This window comes from Nyctereutes procyonoides, unplaced genomic scaffold (genome assembly GCF_905146905.1).
Source record: "Nyctereutes procyonoides isolate TBG_1078 unplaced genomic scaffold, NYPRO_anot_genome, whole genome shotgun sequence".
In the NCBI taxonomy this organism is placed as follows: Eukaryota; Metazoa; Chordata; class Mammalia; order Carnivora; family Canidae; genus Nyctereutes; species Nyctereutes procyonoides.
In genome coordinates this window covers 45,814,279-45,837,008 of record NW_026575020.1, presented here as the reverse complement: position 1 = coordinate 45,837,008, position 22,730 = coordinate 45,814,279, and the positions used below count along the sequence as shown (strand labels likewise).

The window sequence follows — 22,730 nt, the reverse complement described above, 5'->3', positions numbered from 1 at the left end:
TGTCAGTGCTCCTTAGGATCTCCTTTTTGGTTCTAGTCTGTCCCTTCTCCATCAGCTCATCCATCCTGAGAGCCTTCACCACCACTTGTATCTTTTTCTTAATCTAGACTTCTAAGATTTACAACAATATACACTCAACTGTTTGTTGTATTTCTCTACCTCGAGGTCCTACAGTACCTCAAGCTCAACATGTCCCCAGATGAATTAACAACCTCTTTCCCAAGTGAAGTCTTCTTTGATACCCTCTACCTTTCCCGTAGCCAAGAAACAGGGACTATTTTCTTTTTGGTACAAGCATTATAGATTGTGTATCTGTGTAGTAAAGTAAGTAGCACACTATTTCATGCTCTCTCCTCTACTCGACTGAAGGTTTCCTGACGGCATCCACTCCCCCATTTCTTTGATAATGGATCTCCAATCTCTGAAGAAAGAGAAAACTCTCTTTTCTGCCTCTGCATGTTGTCTTATCAGCTCATGATACTCAGAACTGCAATGTCTATCTTGCAATCATGTGGTCTTCTCGTCTGAAGATAAAGTTAACAGAAGGGTTAAACTAAGAGAACTATGGAAATACGAAGTATAAGCCCTGACTTTATGGTATCAGAAGCTGCCCGAAGGTTGGACTTGTTATATGAAGTAACACATTTATTTGTTTAAATCTGAGTTGGAAGTATTCTAGTTCTTCTAGCTCAAAGCATCTTAATGATAAATTCTTCCTTCAAAAAAGGATTTTAGGGATCCCTGGGTGGCGCAGCGGTTTAGCGCCTGCCTTTGGCCCAGGGCGCGATCCTGGAGACCTGGGATCGAATCCCACGTCGGGCTCCCTATATGGAGCCTGCTTCTCCCTCTGCCTATGTCTCTGCCTCTCTCTCTCTCTCTCTCTCTCTCTGTGACTATCATGAATAAATAAATAAAATCTTAAAAAAAGGATTTTATTTATTTATCTGAGGGATGGGGTGGAGTGGGAGGAGGTGTAGAGGTAGAGGGGAGTGAGAACCAAGCAGACTCCATGCTGAGTGTGGAGCCTAACACAGGGCTCAGTCTCAAGACCCCAAGATCAGACCTGAGACAAAAACAAGTCTGATGGCCCAACTGACTGAAACACCCAGGCATCTCTGATTTAATCCTTTAAATGTGAATGTATGTATATATGTGTATGTATATAAGATATGTGTTTATTTCTATTTACATTTATGACAGAAATTCTGAGTTATTTATATTCCCTGGAATGCCTAACACAGTGTATTGCATATAAACGTTCTCAATAACATTTTTTGGAAGCAAGAGAAAATTGGGTATTAAAGAAAGGACGCCAGATCACCTTTGGGATATGGCTTCTTACCACTTTAGCTCTAGCCTATAAGAACTGCAGACACTTAGAACTGTCTCTCCTGCCCACCAGGTTAGTGGTCACTAGAAACCACCAGGTTCTTTATGTTACTGGTAACAAAATTCTTCTATTCCTTTCACTTGGAGTGCCATAGAAGAGGGAAATGAAACCATTATATCAGTTTCAAGTCTAATGAATTAATCAAAAAGAAGGGGAAAAATTGCAAGTACATTTTTGTTGATGATGTTTCCCTGAGAAGAGGCCCAAATATCTTCTGGATGATTTTCTCTCCTATTGAACACTGGCTACTCTGCCAGGTTTAACATTTGGAGATACCTCACACCAAAGTCTGAAAAACATATACATTTTAAATTTCTTTTTTTTTTTTTCAAGCTTCAGTATAGTATCTGAAGTCTAGGGAATGGGACAGCTTACTCAAGAATATTTACAAAGAGATTTCATTCCAAAAAGACTTCAAAAAGAAATTCTACCATGTTTTAACCTTGAGCTTCAAGAGTTTCTGAGTTCTAGTGGATGCCATTCCAACTTATTTCACTGGATAAGATCAACCATAATGGAAAGGAAGTTATTAAATTGAAAAAAAGTCTCAGAGAAGTGTAGCCTGCATGGAGGCATCGGTATCATCTGAAGGTATGAGCCCAGATTGTTTCACATTCACAAAGTCTGGGAATTGCTATTGAACTTTTATTTATCATTTGAAAGCCCAATTTAGCTGGTAGGCTATTTTAAGAGTATATTAGAAAATGACATGCAATATTTATAAAGTGCCCTATCTCAAGTTCTCAAAATCCTATCCAGTTATTAACACTGATATTACTGTAGCCTCCCTGGTATAAGAATTATTACTTCAAGTGACTCATCCACAGATTCATCTACATAGTACTACAACCCCTGAATACAGGCCTCTGACCCACTACCTAAGCTTCAGGCCATGCCCAGCAGAGTTAAGATAAAAAACTCACATCTCACAAGGAAATGAATTAGACACAGAACTGATGTTGAACTGCTTTCATTTTACTACCATAAATAAGAATTTCTGGTAAGATGTTTGCATTTCTTTAGTATGCATTTTAGCTAGCTAGAGAGGACAGTGTTTGCTTTTGCTTTTGTTGATCTGGCACTGAGGAGAAACAGCAAGCAAAACAGATCAAGGAAAAGATTAAGTGAGAACTGTGGTTCATTTCTTTTTGGACATAAGCATATCTCATTATTCATGAAAGAATGGTTCTGATTGGACTCTGAGTTTAGAGTGTTCAGGACATGAAGGAAAACAGCAATTTATGTCATATACTAACATTTCCATTTGTCCCTTACTGTTCTGATAAGATATGGTGCCACTGGCTAACCTACCCTCTGAATGTGTTACACTACATTTGTCTGTGTTTATTTCTATTTTTTTTAAAAGATTTTATTTATTCATTCATGAGAGAGGCAGACAGAGAGGCAGAGACATTGGCAGAGGGTGAAGCAGGGTCCCTGTTGTAGGGAGTCTGATGGGAGACTCAATCCCAGGACCCTGGGATCATGACCTGAGCCAAAGGCAGATGCTCAACCACTGAGCTACCCAGGTGCCCCTATTTCTATTTTTCTGATTATTTGCTCACCCCCCCCCCCCAAGCCTTACTCCTTTTGACTCCTAGCCTCGCCATTACCAGCAGCCTTGTAATTGGTTGTATTTTAGCCTTTGAACTCTTTTTCTTTTTTTCCTCCAGCAGTAGGCCCTATTGACTACCTCCCCTGGAACTCTTTTCTCTTGACATCTGTGACACCACCCTGGTACTTTTTCTCCCATTTTCTTCAGTGATGTAATTTCTTTGCTTTATTTCCCATTTCTTCTTATTTCACAGGTCTCCTGGCTTCAGCTCTCACTGCACTGACATCTCTAGCACAGACATATTGTTTTGCTTCTCTAATTGCCTACTGGATCTATCTTCCTTCAAATGATCATTCAAATAACCTGTCATATGACACTATTTGAAGTTGAAGCTTTCTGAGAACCAAATCCATTTAGGATTTATTTTTTAATATATTGCCAGTCACTCAGGTTTAAAATCTATCAGTTGTTTTCCTCCTCTCTTTATACTTTCTCTCTTGGATAACTGCAAGAGCCTTATTCTCTCCACTGCCTGCTCCCTGGCCCATGCCAATAATCTACAGTGCAGAAACCTGATAAAACGTCTGCTCAAAATTCTTCATTGGCTTTATACCTCCTCCCATACATAATCTAAACTCCTTAGCATGGTATTCAAAGGCTCTCCATATGTGTCCCTTGTCTATTTGTCTGTCTTTACCTACTTACCTTCTGCTTCTAATTTCAGATGGAGTAAATTATTCTAGGGTTTTATTTTATTATTTTTTAAAAAGATTTTTAAAATTTATTTATTCATGAGAGACAGAGACAGAGAGAGAGAGAGAGACAGAGAGAGAGAGAGAGAGAGAGAGACAGAGAGAGAGAGGCAGAGACACAGGCAGAAGGAGAAGCAGGCTCCATGCAGGGAGCCCAATGTGGGATTCGATCCCGGGACTTCAGGATCATGCCCTGGGCCGAAGGCAGGCACTAAACCGCTGAGCCACCCAGGGATCCCCTATTCTAGGGTTTTAAACACGCTCTCCCTCTGCCTATAATTCTCTTTCCCATTTAGTTCATCAGGCAAACTATTTCTTATTCTTTAAGTCTCAGTTCACACCATCTCTTCTGTGAAGCCCTCCCTGGTCCCACCAGATAGACTCAGGGGCTCCTTCCTTCAGATTCTTGTACTTGGTACACACTTTCATTACACTGTCTGTATATCAGTCTTCCCATGAGACTATATGGAGGCTGGAAGCCTTTTCACATATGTACTCCTAGGCAATAGGAATACATATTTGTAGAATGACTGAGTTAGTAATACTGTAAAGTTGTAAACTACCTTATGGTTTTAAAAATCTTTAACAGTTTTTTAGATTCTCACAAACACCAATACTATAGGCATTGGTCTAAATATTACTCCTAATATTATGGTGGAAGACGGAAATTTGGCAAGACTGAAGGATAGCTCCCAGCTCATGTGGCTGGGATCTAAGAGCTGGGATGAGAACCCAGGGTTTTCTGAGACCCAGTTCCATTAACACACTGATGAGATTAGCAACTTGATTTTTATTTCTCTGAAAAATGGACATATCTGTGTGAAAAAATCAGCCAATATAAAGAGCAATGTATTCACTTGTAATGGTATAAACCCTGAATTCTTAACATAATTAAAATCAGCAATTAATTTTGACATTTTTTGATAGGCATTTTGGGAGAGACTAGTTAAGAAACAGAGGGAACCTTCATCAGTGTCACATGATATGGTATGACTGAACACAACTATGTCTTCCCTCTATAATTAAATATGATGGCAATCAAAGTCAACTTTAGTGTGGGTTCATATGTGGTGATAAAGTCCAAATGGGGGGGGCAGGGGTTCAGGCAGAATTATTTCCACATAGCTTATATATAATGAGATCATCTTGTGATTCAAAGTTACATAGCCAAGTTCCCTGTCTGCATTCACAATGCTGCTTCTTCATCTCTGAAACAAATAAAAATAGGTCCATGTTTCAAATCCTAGTTCTGTCACTTAGAAGCTTTGTAATCTTGGAAAAGCTACTTAACTTCTCTATAAGACAGGAATAGTAATAATGACCCCTCAGGACCGTGGTAAGAATTAAGAGCTATATTAAGTGAGCTGTATTTTATATTTCTTTTATATTCTCCATAAGAACTAGCAGAGTGCTATACTTAAGGAATGAATATTAACCACACAACTATACATATTGGAAGATGACTGCATGCTCAAACAGAACTTTACTCCTGAAATGCGATACCTTTCTCTTTAACCCCAATCCTTACCCCTCCATGCCTTGACCCCAATACCTACACAACCAAAGAGAAATCCACAGATCAGGGAACAATTATTGGATATGGGTGTCATTCAATGTTAGTCAATGCAGGAAAATTTGGTAGTGTAATTTCAGGCAGAGAGGGGAGATAAAGACAGAGCTAACTGGTCCCTTAGAAATACCATAAAAGTTAAGGAAACGGTTTAATTTATCATGTAGACCAGAGGTTTTTCAAGAGGATATTAAACCTTATATTCAAGATAGATTTGCTTTTAGATATTTTAGGAGAGAACCAACCACAGGTCAGAGTTGAAGACTTTTCTCCCAGCACTGTCCCCTCTCCCCTATCCTGGATGTATATATTATAACAAAAGAGAGCAGAGGGTAGATCCTACCTCCATTCTCCTTTGCAGGCATCAGTAGGCCCCTTGATATGTATTACTGGAGACAAGTGATGCTTACCCTTGGACAATGATAGATTATAAGGCAGTGAGAAGCTACTCTTACATGATAACCCTGTTTCCCTATACCTCAAGACTTCAGAGCTATGGAGCCTTTTGGAGGAAAAAAAAAAAAACCTTTATAAAGCAGGAATCACCTTCCCTTCCCTCCACCCATTTAACAGTTTGAAAACTGAAGAACAGTTGTTTTACACAAAATATATAATGGCACTGTGTTTTTCTAATAGATTTTCACTTAGTACCCCAGGGAGACAGCTAGACTTAAAGTTTCTAATTGTAGTAGGGAAACACTCTAACAAACGTTTCACTCAAATATTTCTGGCATGGATGTTTTTCCCATTGTTCTAGTCACAGTCACTGATGTGTAGTCACAAAGATTTCATTAGCTCTTATATTGAAAGTTGACATACAACACTTTAGTATTCAGAGAAACACCACCTAGGTGTTTTGGTATTCTGTGCAGTGCTCAGATGTGATAAAGTAGTACAGTTACAGACCATTGGCAAGGCATTGCTTACAATCTAAAGCCAGCTAATATATCTTATAATTTGGGCAGAAAAAAACATTTGCTGCTGCTGTGGGATGTCTTTACAGTATATAAGTAGATGTGGGGATTATTCAGGGAGACCTAGTGAAATTAGAATTATGGGGCAGGGAGGGATAGCTACCTACAAAAGACCTGTGCTCCCATTCACAGCCAATAGTTGTTGCTGGGAGGTGGCTACTTTGCCAGGAACCCTGCATTCACTTATTCAAGTGGGGGTCATAGATGGAGATCTGGCTAATGGGATATAGGCAGAAATTATATTAATCACTTCAGACCTGGCCAAGAAAAATTTTCTCTTTTGCCTTTCATGACCTTACTTTCTCTTGTTTCTTCTTCTAATATTGCCCTTGTAAATTATTTAGTTCATCATTTTCCCCTAGTGTTTAAATTTAACTATTCTGTTTCAATGCTTCTAAGTTTCCTGCTTTATATTCTTTGACCTTGTTTGGTCCTACAACTTATTTGCTAATGACTTCCAAATCCATAACCCTGTGCTTTGATTTTTTTCTTTCCCTATTTTTCAAAGCCACATTTCTCAACATACTTTTGCACTTTCCGTGGAGGTAATTCATTAACAACACCTCCAAAACAGAACTCACCTTCTCCCTCAGTAACCCTATTATTCTTCCTCCTGCCTTTGCTCATGCTAGAAGCCCTCCTCCATCAGAATGCTCTATGTTGGTCACTCCTCCAACATTCAAGATAAGTTTTAGAGTCATTTTTGAGTCCTCCACCCTCACTGACTAAACACAAAAAAAGACCAAGTGTCTATCCTGACATTGCAGGTCTTGGCATTTCTCACTTACAGTACCGCTAAGCCTCATAACTAGTATCCCTACCTGCACTCTCTCCTCTCCTTCAACCCACCTTCCATACATCATTTGTCAGAGCTACTTTTCACATCATCAGAGTCACTTGATCATTGTCTCCTCCTCCTTAAAAAGTTACAGAGACTCCCTATTACCTACAGAATACACTGTGAAGTCTTAAACATAGCAGTCAAGGCCTTTTTGTCTAGTGATACTTCCATTTATTCTTTCTGATCATGTGTCTTATCCTCTAATCACATCTTCTCACCACTTCCCAAAGGCAATCCCTATCTTCACACTTGCTTTTGTTCCTGCCATGACCTTTTCTTGCCTGCCTACAGTGGTCTCCCACTCCAGCGCTGTTTCATGGGATCAACTCATCCTTTAAGGCTCAACTTGAGTGTCATCTGTTCTGCAAAGTATCTCCCCTTGTCTAGGTTCCCAGGGTACTCTGTATTATGGCACTACTGTTGGTTGCTTGGGTCTAACTTCCCTTTAGAAGATGATGGCTTTAGTGTCAGGAGGTCTCTCTTTCATCTAAGTTTCTCTAGTGGATAGCTTGGTCATTGGTGTAAAGTAGAAGTTCAATAAACATTTCATCAATGAATACATGCTAAGCAGATGGGCTCAAGGAAAAGCAATACAAGCACTTGCAGATTCGCTTTCTAATTCACTAACTCACTTTTGTCTTGAATTTGCAGGCATCTCTATTGGTACTGTTTGTGAAATGAATTTAACTATTAACTCAAATATTGAGAAGAGATTGACAATCCTGATCTTTTTCACTTTTCATCTTAAAAATTCTGCCTGCAGCCACACTTTGGTTTTTGCTGCCTTACAGTCTGCTTCTTGTTATCAAATTTCAGCAAATGGCACCCACACATCTTTGCAAAAATTTCTTCCAATTTTAGCTTATTAGACAGTAACTGCTTTGGCATGTTCTTGTCATGGTTTTCTCATGGAACCTAAATACAAAACACACTTCTAGAAAGCTTGTCCTAATGTTTCATATTCAATGTGGAAGTGAAATGAAAGAGCCTGTTCAAAGTCAACCCTAAATAGACTGTAAAGGTAAAGTGTGCCAAAGATATACCTTTGTAGAAATGAGTGGAGCAGCATTATTTCTTTTTAAACATGGAAGCTGGATAGAAATTTCCTGCTTTCTTCCACTTAGCTCCACAATTTCCTATAGCCCTTCTGTACTGTTAATGCATCATTGGCCTGAAGAATATGGACACCCGTCCTCTGACAATAAAGTCTTTAGGCAGTTGGCAGGGATTCATGAAGCAAAAGAGCTATGACTCCATTGAATTGTCACAATTTAAAACAATAACAGCAGGCACTGAAGATTTATCACTTCTCTCTTCCTCCCCCTCATTGCTCAGCTTATTGTTTATACTTCTAACATAGCACTCTCCCTTGATTTATAGCTAGTTATAAATGTATCTGTTAAAACAACTAACCTGTTAAGTCCTGGTAGACAAATCTAACTTACATTTGTATCCTCTGCAGTCTTTAACACAGTCTTGAAAATAACTTAATAACTGTTCCTTGAATCCTTGCTGAAATGCATGACTTCACTTATTCCTGACACATAGTGACAGAGTGAATAAAAGACACTGTCTCTTGAACTGTCAGAAGAGTTTCTAAAATATTTTTAGTTGCAATCTTAAAAGTAGTACCACTTATCATTTCTTTATTTAATTCATTAAAAAAATATTTACTGAGTGCTTACTGTGTGCCAGGTACTGACTGTATTAATCTCTATGAAGATCAATGTGAGCATGATAGAAAAGGTTCCTGTCCTTATGAGCTCACTCACATTCTAGGGGGGAAAATGGACAATGTAAACAAGTGTTCACACATAACAAATTAATAATACTGTGACAACTGTTAGAAAGGAAGTATATAGGGTGTTATGATAAAGAAAACAAGGACGGACTTACTTATATAAGGTGCCAAGTGGAAGTCTCTCTGAGGAGATGGCATTTTAAGCTGAGATCTGAAGGAGGAGTGAGAGAGATCTTGCCATGTGATGAGCCAGGGAAAGTGAGTTCCAGATGGTGGGAATTGTTAAGTGTGAGGGCCCAGAGGTGGGAGAGAGCTTATCAAGTTCTGGGAATTAGCAGACGATCAGTTATGACCAGAATATCATGAATAAGAGAGAGAATGAATGAGCTCAATTTAAAAAGGTAGGCAGAAGATATCTTTGTTATAACAGGGCTTTGAAGTAGCCATTAAATGATTTTTCAGAAGGAGGTTGTGTGGATTTACGCTTTAAAAAAAATTACTTTGGATGCTGTTGGAGAATGGACAGAGGGGAGGCTCTCTCCCTGCTTAGGAGGCTAACACAGTTCATGTGAGAACCTAGGGTGTGGTCCGTAGGGGTGGAAGTAAGTAAGTGAATACTTACGAGTAAAATTTGAATGGGTCGAACCAACTGGATATGCTGATGCTGAAGTGAATACATGTCTCATAGCTGTGGGTTCTTATGGTTGAGAAGATAAAAGGCTATTAATGCTGACTTTACCAAATGTGGAGATCTAGCTGCTTTTGAGTCTCTAGAGACAGCTAAGTTGCTATACTCACAAAAAAGAACATGTCCTGTCATGTACCCCTAAGCTGGCAATAACTACTTCTGATTGCTATGCCATTAATCTTGGTTTGACAACCTTGGAAAGCCTCTGGGGTTCCCATCTTTTCATTCAGCTAGTATTGCTTCAGAGAGACTCATTAATAGGACAAATTGGCCTCTATTTCCTCTGCTACTTTCAGGACCAAAACTTTTCCTTAATCACTTGCTCTAGTTCTCTCCATTTCAGATTTTTTTAAAAAAGATTTTATTTATTTGTTCATGAGAGACAGAGAGAGAGAGAGAGAGGCAGAGACACAGGCAGAGGGAGAAGCAGGCTCCCAAGCAGGGAGCCTGACATGGGACTAGATCCCTGATCTCCAGGATCAGGCCCTGGGCTGAAGGTGGCACTAAACTGCTGAGCCACCAGGGCTGCCCCTCCATTTCAGATTTTCAGAATTTGCTATTCAGGGCACACCCACTTAAAGGAAATCTGTACCTATCTGTCTATCTCTCTCTCTATATATATATACACACACACACATACCCACACACACACATTTTAAACATATAAAGCAATTATCACTTTCTTGTAGCAAAACCAAAAGAGAGTACAAATCCTTTCTGTTTTCTTTAGTTGACTCTTCTGTATGCCTTCCAAATCATAAAACAATGCTCTCTCTAACCCATCATAATACTTCTCTGTATATTTATTAACTTAGCAAATTTCATAAGAGTTTTTATGACAGTAAGAATACTAACTTTTTCTAAACTTAATTTTGGATTTGGAAAAGGAAAAAGTGTTATGTTGCCCATCTTCAAAGGTATAAGAGTTTTAAAGATGGGAACAGTTTGCCTATTTGACTAATAGATGTGGGTCACCCGATTTATACTGCCATCTGATTTACAAACAAATTTGTAAAGTTGAAGGACATTCATGCAATTGGCAAACTGGACACAGTCCAAGATACACATTAGATATTATCTAATTTCTCTCTTGCATTAAATCACAAAACCATGACCTTAGGTCACTAGAGTAATACCTCAGATATGAGTCCTACATTTTTCTGATACCAATAGGGAGTTAGAAACTGAATTAGATAATAAGAAAAAAATTATTGGCGAATTAGACAAATCTCTAATAATATTATGCATCAATGAAATCTCTTCTTCAAAATTACACATCCAAATTTGACATCAGAAGACTAATTTCTCCTCAGTGATAGAAAGGAATTAAAAGTATAGCAGATGCAGATCCAGCACAGAGATTAGAAAGTTAATATTTCAAGGCAGGTAAGATTCTCTAGTAATAGTCAAGTGCTAGTAAAGGATGTTTGGTATACCATCTTTTTCCTTGCTGTGATTCTAACCTCCTAAGGGCTGATGTAGTTCCAGACCCTTTTTTCCTTCCCATGATCCATCACTTTGCTGACTTCTTTCCTAATGCTTTTAGAAAGCAGAACTTATTCCCAATTTAAGGGTCTGTTGTGGAAGTCTGCAAGGGCTATCAGCAGTAACCTAGAATTTGTGCTTCAGAGGTCAAAGTTAAACATCATCCTTCCTGGAGGCTCATGTTTAGATTAAAACAAACAAAAAGAATCACCTTAATCCTGCAATTTACCATTCTGTGGTTATTTCAGAGCCATGTGTTCTAGAAGAAGCCAATCTGTGCGGGTCCTCTGAATAGAGTTAGATTTCCTTTTTAAGGGAATGCCTTCTTTTTGCCTTAGGCAAATTGCTTCTTCTCTGACAGTCTGCTCTGTGGCATGCATTTTGGAGCATCAGGTCTCCAATGTGTAATTCATAGACAAACATGACCAAAATAATTAGGAAAGATCTCAACAGACCATGTATTTAAGATATCAACTCTAGTCACAGAGTCAAGTAAGTACTCAACTACCCCCACAGGATCTGTATAGCTCTTCCCCCTTTTCACCCGCCATAAAGTTTGCTTCTCTTAGTTTGAGGAAATCACATCAATCCAAATTAGGGTCCCAAATCATAACTTCATTAGGTCACATCAGCTCAGTACTCAAAAGTTCACAAGCCTCATGTGTTTTATTCAAACAGTTAAAAATATGGTAGCTGAGTCTTCTGATCTTTAGATAAAAATCTTACATATATATTCCCATATAAAAATGTTGATCTATGAGCTGTTCCTATGGAAGGAGAGGCTAGATACTGTGAAGACAAAGATAGTGAAGAAAGGAAACAAAAAAGAGTGGGGGTTCATGCAGGGCTAGCCTAACAACTCTGAAGAAATATTAAACAGTACAGGGCCTGCAGCCCCCAACTGTTTACTCTCCCAGCCTCAAATTTCAACTATCAAAGTCCTCAATAGGTTAGATAATAAAGACTGATGACTTCTTTTCTCAAATGCCTACTGAAATGCACAAGTTGCTTCAAATGGGTTTGCAATCTACCTCTTATTAGCATAACAGCAGAGATTAGTTTATAAGATTAGTGAGTTAATCTGATATCTCAATGCCCAAGGGAATAAAATATAAACTAGATTTATTTCAGAGTAGGACAGGATATGACAGTGATGAATAGTGGGAAATGGAAAGAATAAGGTGGTAAGATCTAAGGTTTCTCAGGGCTTCAAGAGGCATTTTTTCATCCAGAATGCAAATCCAAAAATTTAGAAATTCTGATGTCATAAAAATTTTTTCAGTGATGCTTTGCTTATAGCTTGATACACCCGCCACACACACACACACCCTCACAGTCCTTTTACCAAACTGAGAAAAGACATCTATAACTCATCTCTTTCTGTGACAGTTATATGTTTATGCAACATTAGGTCATTCTCTATGGGATGTCAGTTCTCTGACATCCTGGGAAACAAGCCATCTGATATTTAAAATAAGGAAAACTCTATCTCAGTTGTAGCACTGACCTCTGGCTCAGCTATTTCCTCTTTCCAGCACCATCTTCAGATTATTGACCCTCTTCAGTTTAACAGAAGTACCTCTGTGGGTGGCCTATTTCTGATGAAGATCAACTACTTTTTGGCTTCAGGATAGAATATTCTCTGTGTCTAATTCCCTAATAAGGTCAGCAAGTTCAGGGTGAACAAGAAAGTGTTGAAAGCCCAGGAAAATGGACTAGAAGAGGCAAAGATGTTCTGTTGACTCTAAGAGTTCTCCTTATACTGAGACAGGCCTGTCAGCACTGGGTCACATAGTGTGATTTCAGAGGCACTGAGTTGGTCTCTCTGGTCTAGTGAAATACACGTGATGCTCTAGAAAGAAAATGGGGAGAAACAGGAGAGCAGATGGGGAATGTACAGGAAGCAGGGGCTGAAGGCCACAAAGACAAACCCTGCTTTGAAAGAGTTCTGCTAATCAGACTTGCCTGAAATGGAAAGCAATTACAGCCAGTTTCTTTGAAAGGCCAGCTTGGGCTTTGCCAACAGCATTAAATTCTTAGTGAATTTCCATCTCATTGACCCAGGGGGCCTCGAACTCTGAGATCAATACTTTAGTAACAAAGCTGGTGCCAGACAGTGCTGGGTAGAAAGCTGAATTCCAACTGAAATGAAATGTAAGGAAGCTTTTGTGATAACTCCTGGTCCTACTATTTTACTCTCTGTGTCATTAAGTGATATATGATGATCCCTCAGCAGCTCCATGTGTTATTCAATCACCAGGGAACAGACTACATAGCATCTGAAGTTAGAAGTGTTTGCTTGTCCCAGTGTATCAGCTTGTTGCCAAAATGCTTCTAGTTAATAAATCATGTTGAGAAGGTAAGCCTGTAAAGTCATGATATGACTGCAAAATACCATATTTTCTCCTTTTAGAGTCCCTAAGGTTTCATCTGTTGTAAAGATACTGTTAATTCAGTGGTAGCCTGGCTGCCTTGGATCTCAGCATTCAATTCTCTGAGATGTTGCAGGAAGAAAGAGAGCAGATCAACCAGCAAAGTTTCTCTGGAAACTGATTTCAAAGTGTTCATGAGGCAATTCTAGATTGGTCTCTTTTTATTTAATATTTGGTTGCCAACTCTATGAATTAACTATTGTAGCAGTACTAGTGAGATTTATAGTAAAATACTCTTGGGAATGCCATATAATTCACAAAGAACTAAGACTCAAGTTTGTTGTTGTTTTGTTTTTTAAATCTTGCACCCTTACTTGACGAGATGTGCTCTGGATGTTATACTATATGTTGGCAAATGGAACTCCAATAAAAAAATCTGTGCCCCTGAATGTTAATAGCAGAAGACTACTACTGCTTATCCAATTAGCTACAAGATGTAGTTAAGGTGTATCTAAAGGGTCTATATCTATAAAAAAAAAAAGGGTCTATTACTCCAAAGGTGGGGAGAAGGAGGGACATTCCTTGAACACTTTCTTTGTATTCTGTACTATTTTAGGTATTATACTACATGAGCTCATTTAGTTCTGAACTTTAGGAATTATTATTTTTTTTTTTAATTTTTTTTTTTATTTTATTTATTTATGATAGGCACACAGTGAGAGAGAGAGAGGCAGAGACATAGGCAGAGGGAGAAGCAGGCTCCATGCACCAGGAGCCCGATGTGGGATTCGATCCCGGGTCTCCAGGATCGCGCCCTGGGCCAAAGGCAGGCGCTAAACCGCTGCGCCACCCAGGGATCCCCAGGAATTATTATTATCTCTTTTACATAGATAAGAAAATTGTCTCAGAAACATGAACTCTCCAAAGGTCACAGTTCCTAGAAGAAACAGGATTTATATACAGGTAATGACTCAAAAATCCATGTTCTTTCCACTACAGCTTGTTTCTTTAAAAGTTTCTACCTCAGGGAAAATACCACAAAATCTACTGCCTGGCTTAATATCTTTTTTTTTTTAAATTTTTTTTAATATATTTTTTTGAATTTTTATTTATTTACGATAGGCACACAGTGAGAGAGAGAGGCAGAGACACAGGCAGAGGGAGAAGCAGGCTCCACGCACCGGGAGCCCGACGTGGGATTCGATCCCGGGTCTCCAGGATCGTGCCCTGGGCCAAAGGCAGGCGCCAAACCGCTGCGCCACCCAGGGATCCCTGGCTTAATATCTTTATCAGAATCTGGAACTAATTTTCTAACGAACTCGCATGGAGTAGGCTAAGCAGCATGCCCATAAGCACAGTTGTGTCTAATAAGGCTGGGTGAAGAACACGTCAGGAGAGAAATAAAACCCCAGCATGATCAGAGAGGTTTTAGTCTCTCTGATAAGTCATGGACAGAGGCACAGTCACATCTGGTCTCTCTTCTTTACGAGCCAGAATAAGTTCTGCTCTGGCCAGCTATGCTGTTGGTGTCTTCTTCTAGTAAGTCAGAGGTATATCTGCTTTTGAAAACACCAACTTTGTTAAAGGAATAATTCTTTTAAAAAGATAGTATGGAGTAGAAAGCACACCCCTCTAGGATTCTAGAGATCTAGGTTCTACCCAAGAGAACAGGAAACAGTTTCACACTACTCTGATTTGTTGAGCTGAGAAAGATCATCAAATCAGAGTCAAGCTCATCAGGCAGGAATGCTGGGCATGCACGGTTGCAGGGCAGGGGAGTGATGGTACATACTACATATTTGCCATTTTTTTTTTTTTTTTAGATTTTGTTTATTTATGAGAGAGAGAGAGAGAGAGAGAGAGAGAGAGAGAGAGAGAGGAAGGCAGAGCCGTGGTAGAGGGAAAAGCAGGCTCCATGCAGGGAGCCCCATGTGGGACTCCACCCCGGGTCTCCAGGATCACACCTTGGGCTGAAGGTGGAACTAAACCACTGAGCCATGCAGGCTGCCCTGCCATTCTTTTTCTAGTCCCTCCTTCTTTCCCCCACCTTTTAACTTGATGACTTCCAGCACTGATTTAGCATCTTAAGGCCTTTGTAAAAGGGGATATTTGTAAAATGGGAACCATGGCACCTTATTCAACTATAGGGAGGGCAGCTAGGCCACCTGATCTCTTCAAGTCTGTTGTAGCTGTGAGGTTTAAGATTCTGTTTTCCAGCATAAACCTTATCACACTGGCTGGGCTTTAATGGGGTTACTCTAAGTCAGAGATTAACAATGTTATCAATTCTTCATATCTGAAGAACACTGAGAAAATCTGTGAAAGGGCAAAATTAATTATAGCTTGGGTTCACTAGCACAGAGAAAATTATTTAGGAATGTACAGGAATGTAGGAGAGTATTCTAAATATCCATACAGATTTTAAGTCTTACGGAAATAACAATGTGAAAAAATAAATTAACTTCATTAAAGCCCTGTCTTGAAAGAAACAGAGATGATGTTTCCTTCGTGTGAAATGTTCAATGAAGAACACTTCTCATGGCTTTCAATACCCATGCTCCATGCAATCAATACAAAATAGGCTCAGAATTGCTTATTATACAGGTCTGTGGCTTACCTGGGATCACAGAGAAATTTGGTTTTCTCTCCTTCTTCTCTCCAGATAAGCCATTCTCGAAAAGAAGGATGTACAAACATACGAGTCATGTCTCTGCGCTTGATTAGGAACATGGAGAGGTTCTCCATTCTCTGCTGAAAATCCTCCCATTCTAGGGTGCCTTCAATGCTACCAGCATTGATGGCCTGGAAGATATGTTCATCAGTCAGTGGGTGCAGAGAGGCTACTGCCACATTCAGGAGAGGCATCACCCGGTCAAAGGAAGACTGGGTTGGGAACTTCATATTGCACTGGAGTAAATAAACCTCAGAGAGCGAAACAGGAACTACTTTGTAGCTAGAGCTCTTTAACACTAGATAGCCTTTCTCTATGAGGTCAAATGTGAGTTTCAGGTATAGATAGGACCCCTGACTGAGGGTCTTGAGGTGAGAACTGAGTTTGCCAAATGTAGTATTGTCCATTTTGCCATTAAGTGAAATGTTATTCTGGATCTCTGAGCTGCTGTGTATCCGGTGCAGGATGTAAGCCTGCAGGTCCTGGTCTATGGCTTCATTCTCTTCTAGTCGATCCAAAAAAATCCTATGGAAAGGCAGCAGCTTGGTAATTTCCTAAAACAGATGGAGAGAGAGAGAGAGACAGAAAGACCTTCAGTTTCCCCTAACTCTTGTGATACACTATGAGGTCCACACATTTATTCTAAACTTCCAAGTGGCCAAAGAGGGAAATATGATCAAGTACTAGTATCCATAGGTTAAAACAAATTTGTTGCACAGATGGGACACAATTTTTTTCCTAATATTGAGACTTGGGATCATTTTTAGAGGTCTTCATAAAGGGTACTTTAGGAGTGATTTAATGGTCAATATTCTAAATAACACTCCTTACATAAATAGAAAATGGAATGCCATGTAATTTTGTAGTTGTTGTAATTTTTCTCAGTGTTAACAATGGCATAAAGTCAAAGCACAATTCAGTAAGAGAAATGCATAAGGACTCAAAAGAATGTCATATAAAAACGTACCTTTCTAACCTTCCTAATAAGATGACTACATTTTAATGCAGACTTTTTGGAGATGCCTTATCCTAGAGAAATACTTCTAATATGCTTGGTACCTTGGTGATCTGCTTGGAAATTATACTGGGGAAAGGTGTTAGGGCTTTATGGTTACTTATACTCTGGATTCTATCTTATCGGCATACAGACTTTGGTCCTGTAAGTATCCACCTTCTTCTGCATCAATTTCTTCTTCTCTTTTGGATCACATAGATGAATGACACCACAATTCCTCCCCTCAGCTACTATCCTAAAACTCTGTCCCCATTTTTAGGAAACTTCACAGAAGAGTTCTCCCTCCCTACTTCTTATCTCTTATTCCTCCTTCCCATCGTCCTCTATTTGTTGCAATCAGACTTCAAACACATCACTTCATTGAAATGGTTCTTGTCAAGGTTTTATGTAAACTTTACCTTGACAAAACCAATAATCATGTTTCAGGGCTCATCTTCCTCAGCCTCTCAGCAGTGTTTCACAAGGTGATCATGCCTTCTGAGTCATTTTCTGTAGTTTAGTTCCACAGTAATACTTTCATTTTACTCTTAGCACACTGGCCACTCCTACCAGTCTTTTTAGCTGGCTCTTCTTTCATTTCTCAGGGCATCCAGGGCTGGGGTCTCTACTCCTTTCTCTTCTTTAGCCATTCTTACTCCCTACAACAGCTTCTTTGGTCCATGGTTCTAAATATAATCTATCTGGGGATGAGGCCTAACCTGTGTTTCTGGCTTAGTCCTCTCCACTGAGCTCACATTGCATCCTTCTGTCTACTTGACATTGACACTGTGATGTTGCATAGACAAACTTAACATGACCAAATCAGAACTAATGAATTTTGCTCAGTGCCACAAAACCTTTCTGTGTCAATAAACCATATTACCACCAACCTACTACCAAATTACAGGTCTTTGTGATAGTTTTCTTTTCCTCATTCTGGCATTTACCCAGTTGCTCACCATGTTTCACTTGAATCTTCTATCTTACCCCACATTCAGCCAATCATTAAGTCCTTTTGATTCTCCTTCAAAGTATAGTTCAAGTATGACCATATCACAGGGTCTCTACCATTACCACTCTAGTGTAAGTCACCATCACCTTTCCGCTGTACTTCTGCTCCTCTTCTTGATCCCTTACATTTTATGATCTTTATGGCCAGCAGCCAAAGGAATCTCTTAAAATGTAAAGCAGATAGCATTACTTTGCCAGGCTCCTTGGAGAGGGCTTTCCCATTGCCTTATCAAAATAACTATCATCTCCATTTATCCTTTTATATCTATTTTATTTGTCTTCATAAGACTGATACTACCTAAAATTTTAATATATGTTTAATTTTTCACTTAGTTTTTATTTATGTTCCTCACTGGAATATAAGGTTTATGAGGGCAGGGATATAGTCTGCCTTGTTCACTGTTGTATCTTCAGCTCCTAGAAAGTGCTTGACACACTTGAAGTACTTAAGAAATGTTTGTGGAAATAATGAATGACCAAATAGGAGGGTTTTTTTTTTTTAAGACCTATGAATTATTTCACTGTCAGAACTGAATGAAAATAAGAAAATTCTTAGTTGAAGTGAATAAAGTATCTGGGAAGTTATTACAGGTCTTGATTTATGAGAATATTGAAATTTCGACTTTGTACATTAATATGTATAGCACTTTTCCTGTTCTTTGGCATAGCTGAAAAGTTAAAGTCATCTGCTCATCAAGTCATACTTAAAATGTCTTTTGAAATTGCAGATGGCATTACTTAAAAATAAAAATGAAGATAATATCTCCTAAGCAAACATTTAGTAAAACTAGTCAGAGAATGTGTTCCTGGAAGTTTTTTTAATTCATCCTTCATCTTTAACAATCAAGCTACTGACCAGTAATAGTATATTACGTAACTTTCAGTCATAAAGATGCATTTATGTTGATTCTTCCACATTCTTTAAGTTACTTTGAGATTAATAACAAACATTTGCAAGGTGGTATAGCCAGGATTATAAGTATAGTTTCTGATCAAAGAAGGCAGCACAGCTAATTGGTCAACATGTAGGAATACTACTAAGTCCCTGGGAGAGGGGAAAAGGAGGGAGAAACTGTAGACTGTAATTATTACAGATGGTTGTATTAAAATAGTGGGATAGATATATAATGTATAAGCCTTTGATGCTCATCAAACAAGGCTATGGTTAGGCAAAAAAACGTTGGGAAACTATTCCAAACCAAGTATGAATGGGGGATACTGACTCAGCTACAATGAGAATGGCAGAGAGGATGAAGTCATTTATCCTTAAGCCCATATATCTTTGCAGGCTCTGTTCCACATTTCTAGTCCTTCTTTCAGGCCATTAAATGACCAGTGAGTGAGGATGGAAATAAAAAAGATTAAAAAAAAAAAAACAAACAAAAAACTTCTCTCCCAGTTGTGTGCTCCAGGACACACACACAGTAGAGGTTTAGAAAAACTCATCACTAAGGGAACAAGGATCTAGAACTTTTTCTGTTTAAGCACTGCCCCAGGGAAATAATTTATGGTCCCAAAGCAAACAAACACATACCTGTAAACTGGTTCTAACTGTTACAATTAGTTTGAGCCAAGAAGGAAATTTTCCAATCATTTTACTCAGAAACGATACAATTGTATCCCCATAATCCGGTTTGTGAAATTCTGCTTCATTTAATCCATCAATTAAGATGATGAAATCTTCATCTGGGATTTTTCTCTCTAAGACAGAAAGAAACAGATTACTTAATAATTACCAAGTGGATAACTGAGTTCTTTTGGGTCTTTGATCACGTATCTGTTTGGGGAAAAAAAATTAGAGAAGATCTCTTCTGTTTTTTTACTAAATGCTCAGGTACATAATTTATTATAAAGACAAAGCATAATTCATTTAGTGAATTTATTTTGTTTTTACCAGGGGTGTAAGTTTTGTTACATATGTAATGTATGAAGTGTATATCTCCCCCATGTTATCAATTGTGAGACAGCCTGAACACCACATTTATGAAAATATGCACATGGAAATTCATTTTTTCTCCTATACTTAAAAAAGCTGAATATAATGCGTTGGTTTTTTTCTATCTGATAGCATTAACGAGAACAGAATCACATGTTCTTTTGGGAATTCCACTCCCCTCGAGAAAGGTTTAATGTGAAGTCCAAAGCAGTATATATGACTTCACATGAATGTGTAGTGGGAAGGAAGGATGGTGGAATGGAGAAAAGGAATCCCAGCCAATAAAGAGATCTCGAATTATGCAGATTGGATCCCAAGATCTTACAGAACTAGCAGCTTCCCAGACTATATCTATTGCAGCTTCAACGAGACCAGGCCCTTGTGTGATCTTCCTAGGATGAAGGAGTCACATGGGAAAGATACCCACCACTTTTGTGTTGCACTCCCTCCTGAACTCTGTACTCTCCTAACTTGACAAAATCAGTTTATCTTTAGGGCTAGGCTGTAGAAAAAGGCTTGGTAAATTTTTAGGCTTCAGCTTTCATTAAATGCTTAGTGATTCTTGAACCATAGTGAACAAATTAGAGATTTAAAAAATCCCAAGGCTGGAATGCACACTTTAGTACAAATGAATTGCAAGTAGTAAAGCAAAAATTACTACATTTGACCCTTGAACAACATGGCTTTGAATTGCATGGGTACACTTACATGTAGATTTTTTTTTTTAGATATAGTACTATAGTACTATATCTTGTACTGTATAGTACAAGTTCTGTAAATGTAAATATCTTTTATGACTTTCTGAATAACTTCTTTCTCTGGCTTACTTTCTTGTAAGAATATATTACATAATACATATACCAGACACAATATGCGTTAATTGACCATTTATGTTATTGGTAAGGCTTCGGGTCAATAGGAAGTTATTAATAGTTAAGTTTTTGGGGAGTCACGAGTTTTACTCAGATGTTCAACTCTGTAGAGGTCCATGCCCCTAGCCTTTGGGTTGTTTAAGGATTAACTGTGGTTAGTAGGACTTGACAGGTTCTGAAGGAAGGTAGGAGGGGAAAGAAAGTAGTTATTGGATAAGTGAAGTAGAAAATAGGTTATATCTGAGGAGGAAAAGAGGAAATTGGTGACAGAAGAAGAGGTCTGTGGACTTCTGTACAAGATTGGCTCTTTTAAAAGAGTCAAGACCATATGAAAATACATATTTTGGTTTTCTATTTGAAAATATGCAGATTTTTAAGATTAATAAAACTTTTTATTTTCTCCCCAAAACTACAAGCTTTATATTTATAGGAATTTAACTTCAATATCCTAAGGACTATAAGTCAGTTCTCAAATTATGAAGAGTTTTAACTATTACTTTCATCTGGTGACTTTGAAATAAACTATGGATTCCAGCTCTCTTAACAATGATTATTAATGAAATAACATCCTTGGTGACATAGTGCTAAGAAAAAACATACCTATAGGGAGTCCAAAGAATTGAGAGAAAAAAGTTGTTTGGAACTAACAGACTGACCTATAAATCTGGGGGCTCTTATGTTCTTTATTTTGAGGACCATGGCATCCATAAGCATAATTGTGTCTTTAATGTCCACAGAGGAATTTTCTAATTACATTTTCTTGGCAGCTGTAATAAATCTATCCATTGTTCCTGAGCACCATCACCTTGCCCCATCAAGTGGTGTGCTGAAGCCATCTCCTGGGTCCAGGAGAGCTCACTGCAGTATTTTTAAGAGACAAGTTGTTAAGCAGCTGGTAGCCTGAAATTGGCCAAGGTGGGAATATTTATTTACACAGTGGAAACCTGCAAATATTACAAGCCCTCCTTCCCCAGCTGGCTATTAAATTTTATCAGCGATGCCAATGCCTCCACAACTTCAATTATACCTCCCTTAACTTCACCCAGACTCCTTCATAAGAAAGCCATGATCTTCCAGTGGAGAAAGTCTGGTGATAATGTATCTGTGCTGGGATTTTCTTTCTTTTTTTTTTTTTTTGTGCTGGGATTTTCATTGGGAAAAACATTTCAAACACATTCTTAAGCATTAAAGATCAAGAACATGCTCTAAATTATGATCTGGACATTTTAATGAATGAGATAATTGCTAATAAAATCAAATTCTCATTTACATAAATTCCCAGTAGATGTTACCAGATGTTATTCATGCCATGAGTAAAGTAGACAATACATCATTTCTTCTTTAAAAAAAGGAAATATGTGCCCTACTTAAGATAATTATGTTGTTCCAAATCTTGCCTATTTTTTCTCTTTTTGATATTTGCTCCCTTGAAGAAGTTACTTAGAAGTCATCTATTAATACAGGTGATATGAGGTATCAAAAATTTTTCATCTTTTAATAAGGACATCATGTTTGTTTAAAATTACCTTTTTAGAATTCAGAAGAATAAATGCAAAGGATTTCCAAATGTTGCTAATACTGTAAAACAACGAAAAGTATTCATAAAAAATTTCCTTTTCCTTTGCTAAATGATAAGGTATCTCAGTTATAAATTTAAGAGATGAGGCCTTAATGATATTTAGATATCATCTCTCAAATGCAACTAGCTTTACAAGAATGCTTCTGCATGTTCATCTCCAAACTTATGCAGGTTATTTAAATACATACTCGATCATCAGCTTTAAAAGACTATACAGACAAATGAAAATTTTTTTAAAATTGGGGACTAACAAAGGATTGCTACTTCTTATTATTATTATTTCTTAAAGTAAGCCCTAC

At 38.2% G+C, this 22,730-nt stretch overlaps 1 protein-coding gene across 5 annotated transcripts in view; it reads right to left on the bottom strand.

The window, feature by feature from the left end:
• The window catches only part of TANC2 (tetratricopeptide repeat, ankyrin repeat and coiled-coil containing 2), a 366,267-nt gene that overhangs the window by 47,383 nt on the left and 296,154 nt on the right, over positions 1-22,730 (bottom strand). For all 5 annotated transcript variants that reach the window (XM_055321616.1, XM_055321584.1, XM_055321595.1 and 2 more), the window contains 2 exons: positions 19,579-19,745; positions 15,986-16,593 (listed from right to left, as the gene is read on the bottom strand). In XM_055321616.1, coding sequence (XP_055177591.1) covers positions 15,986-16,593; positions 19,579-19,745 — 775 coding nt within the window. The remainder of the gene's footprint in view (positions 1-15,985; positions 16,594-19,578; positions 19,746-22,730) is intronic.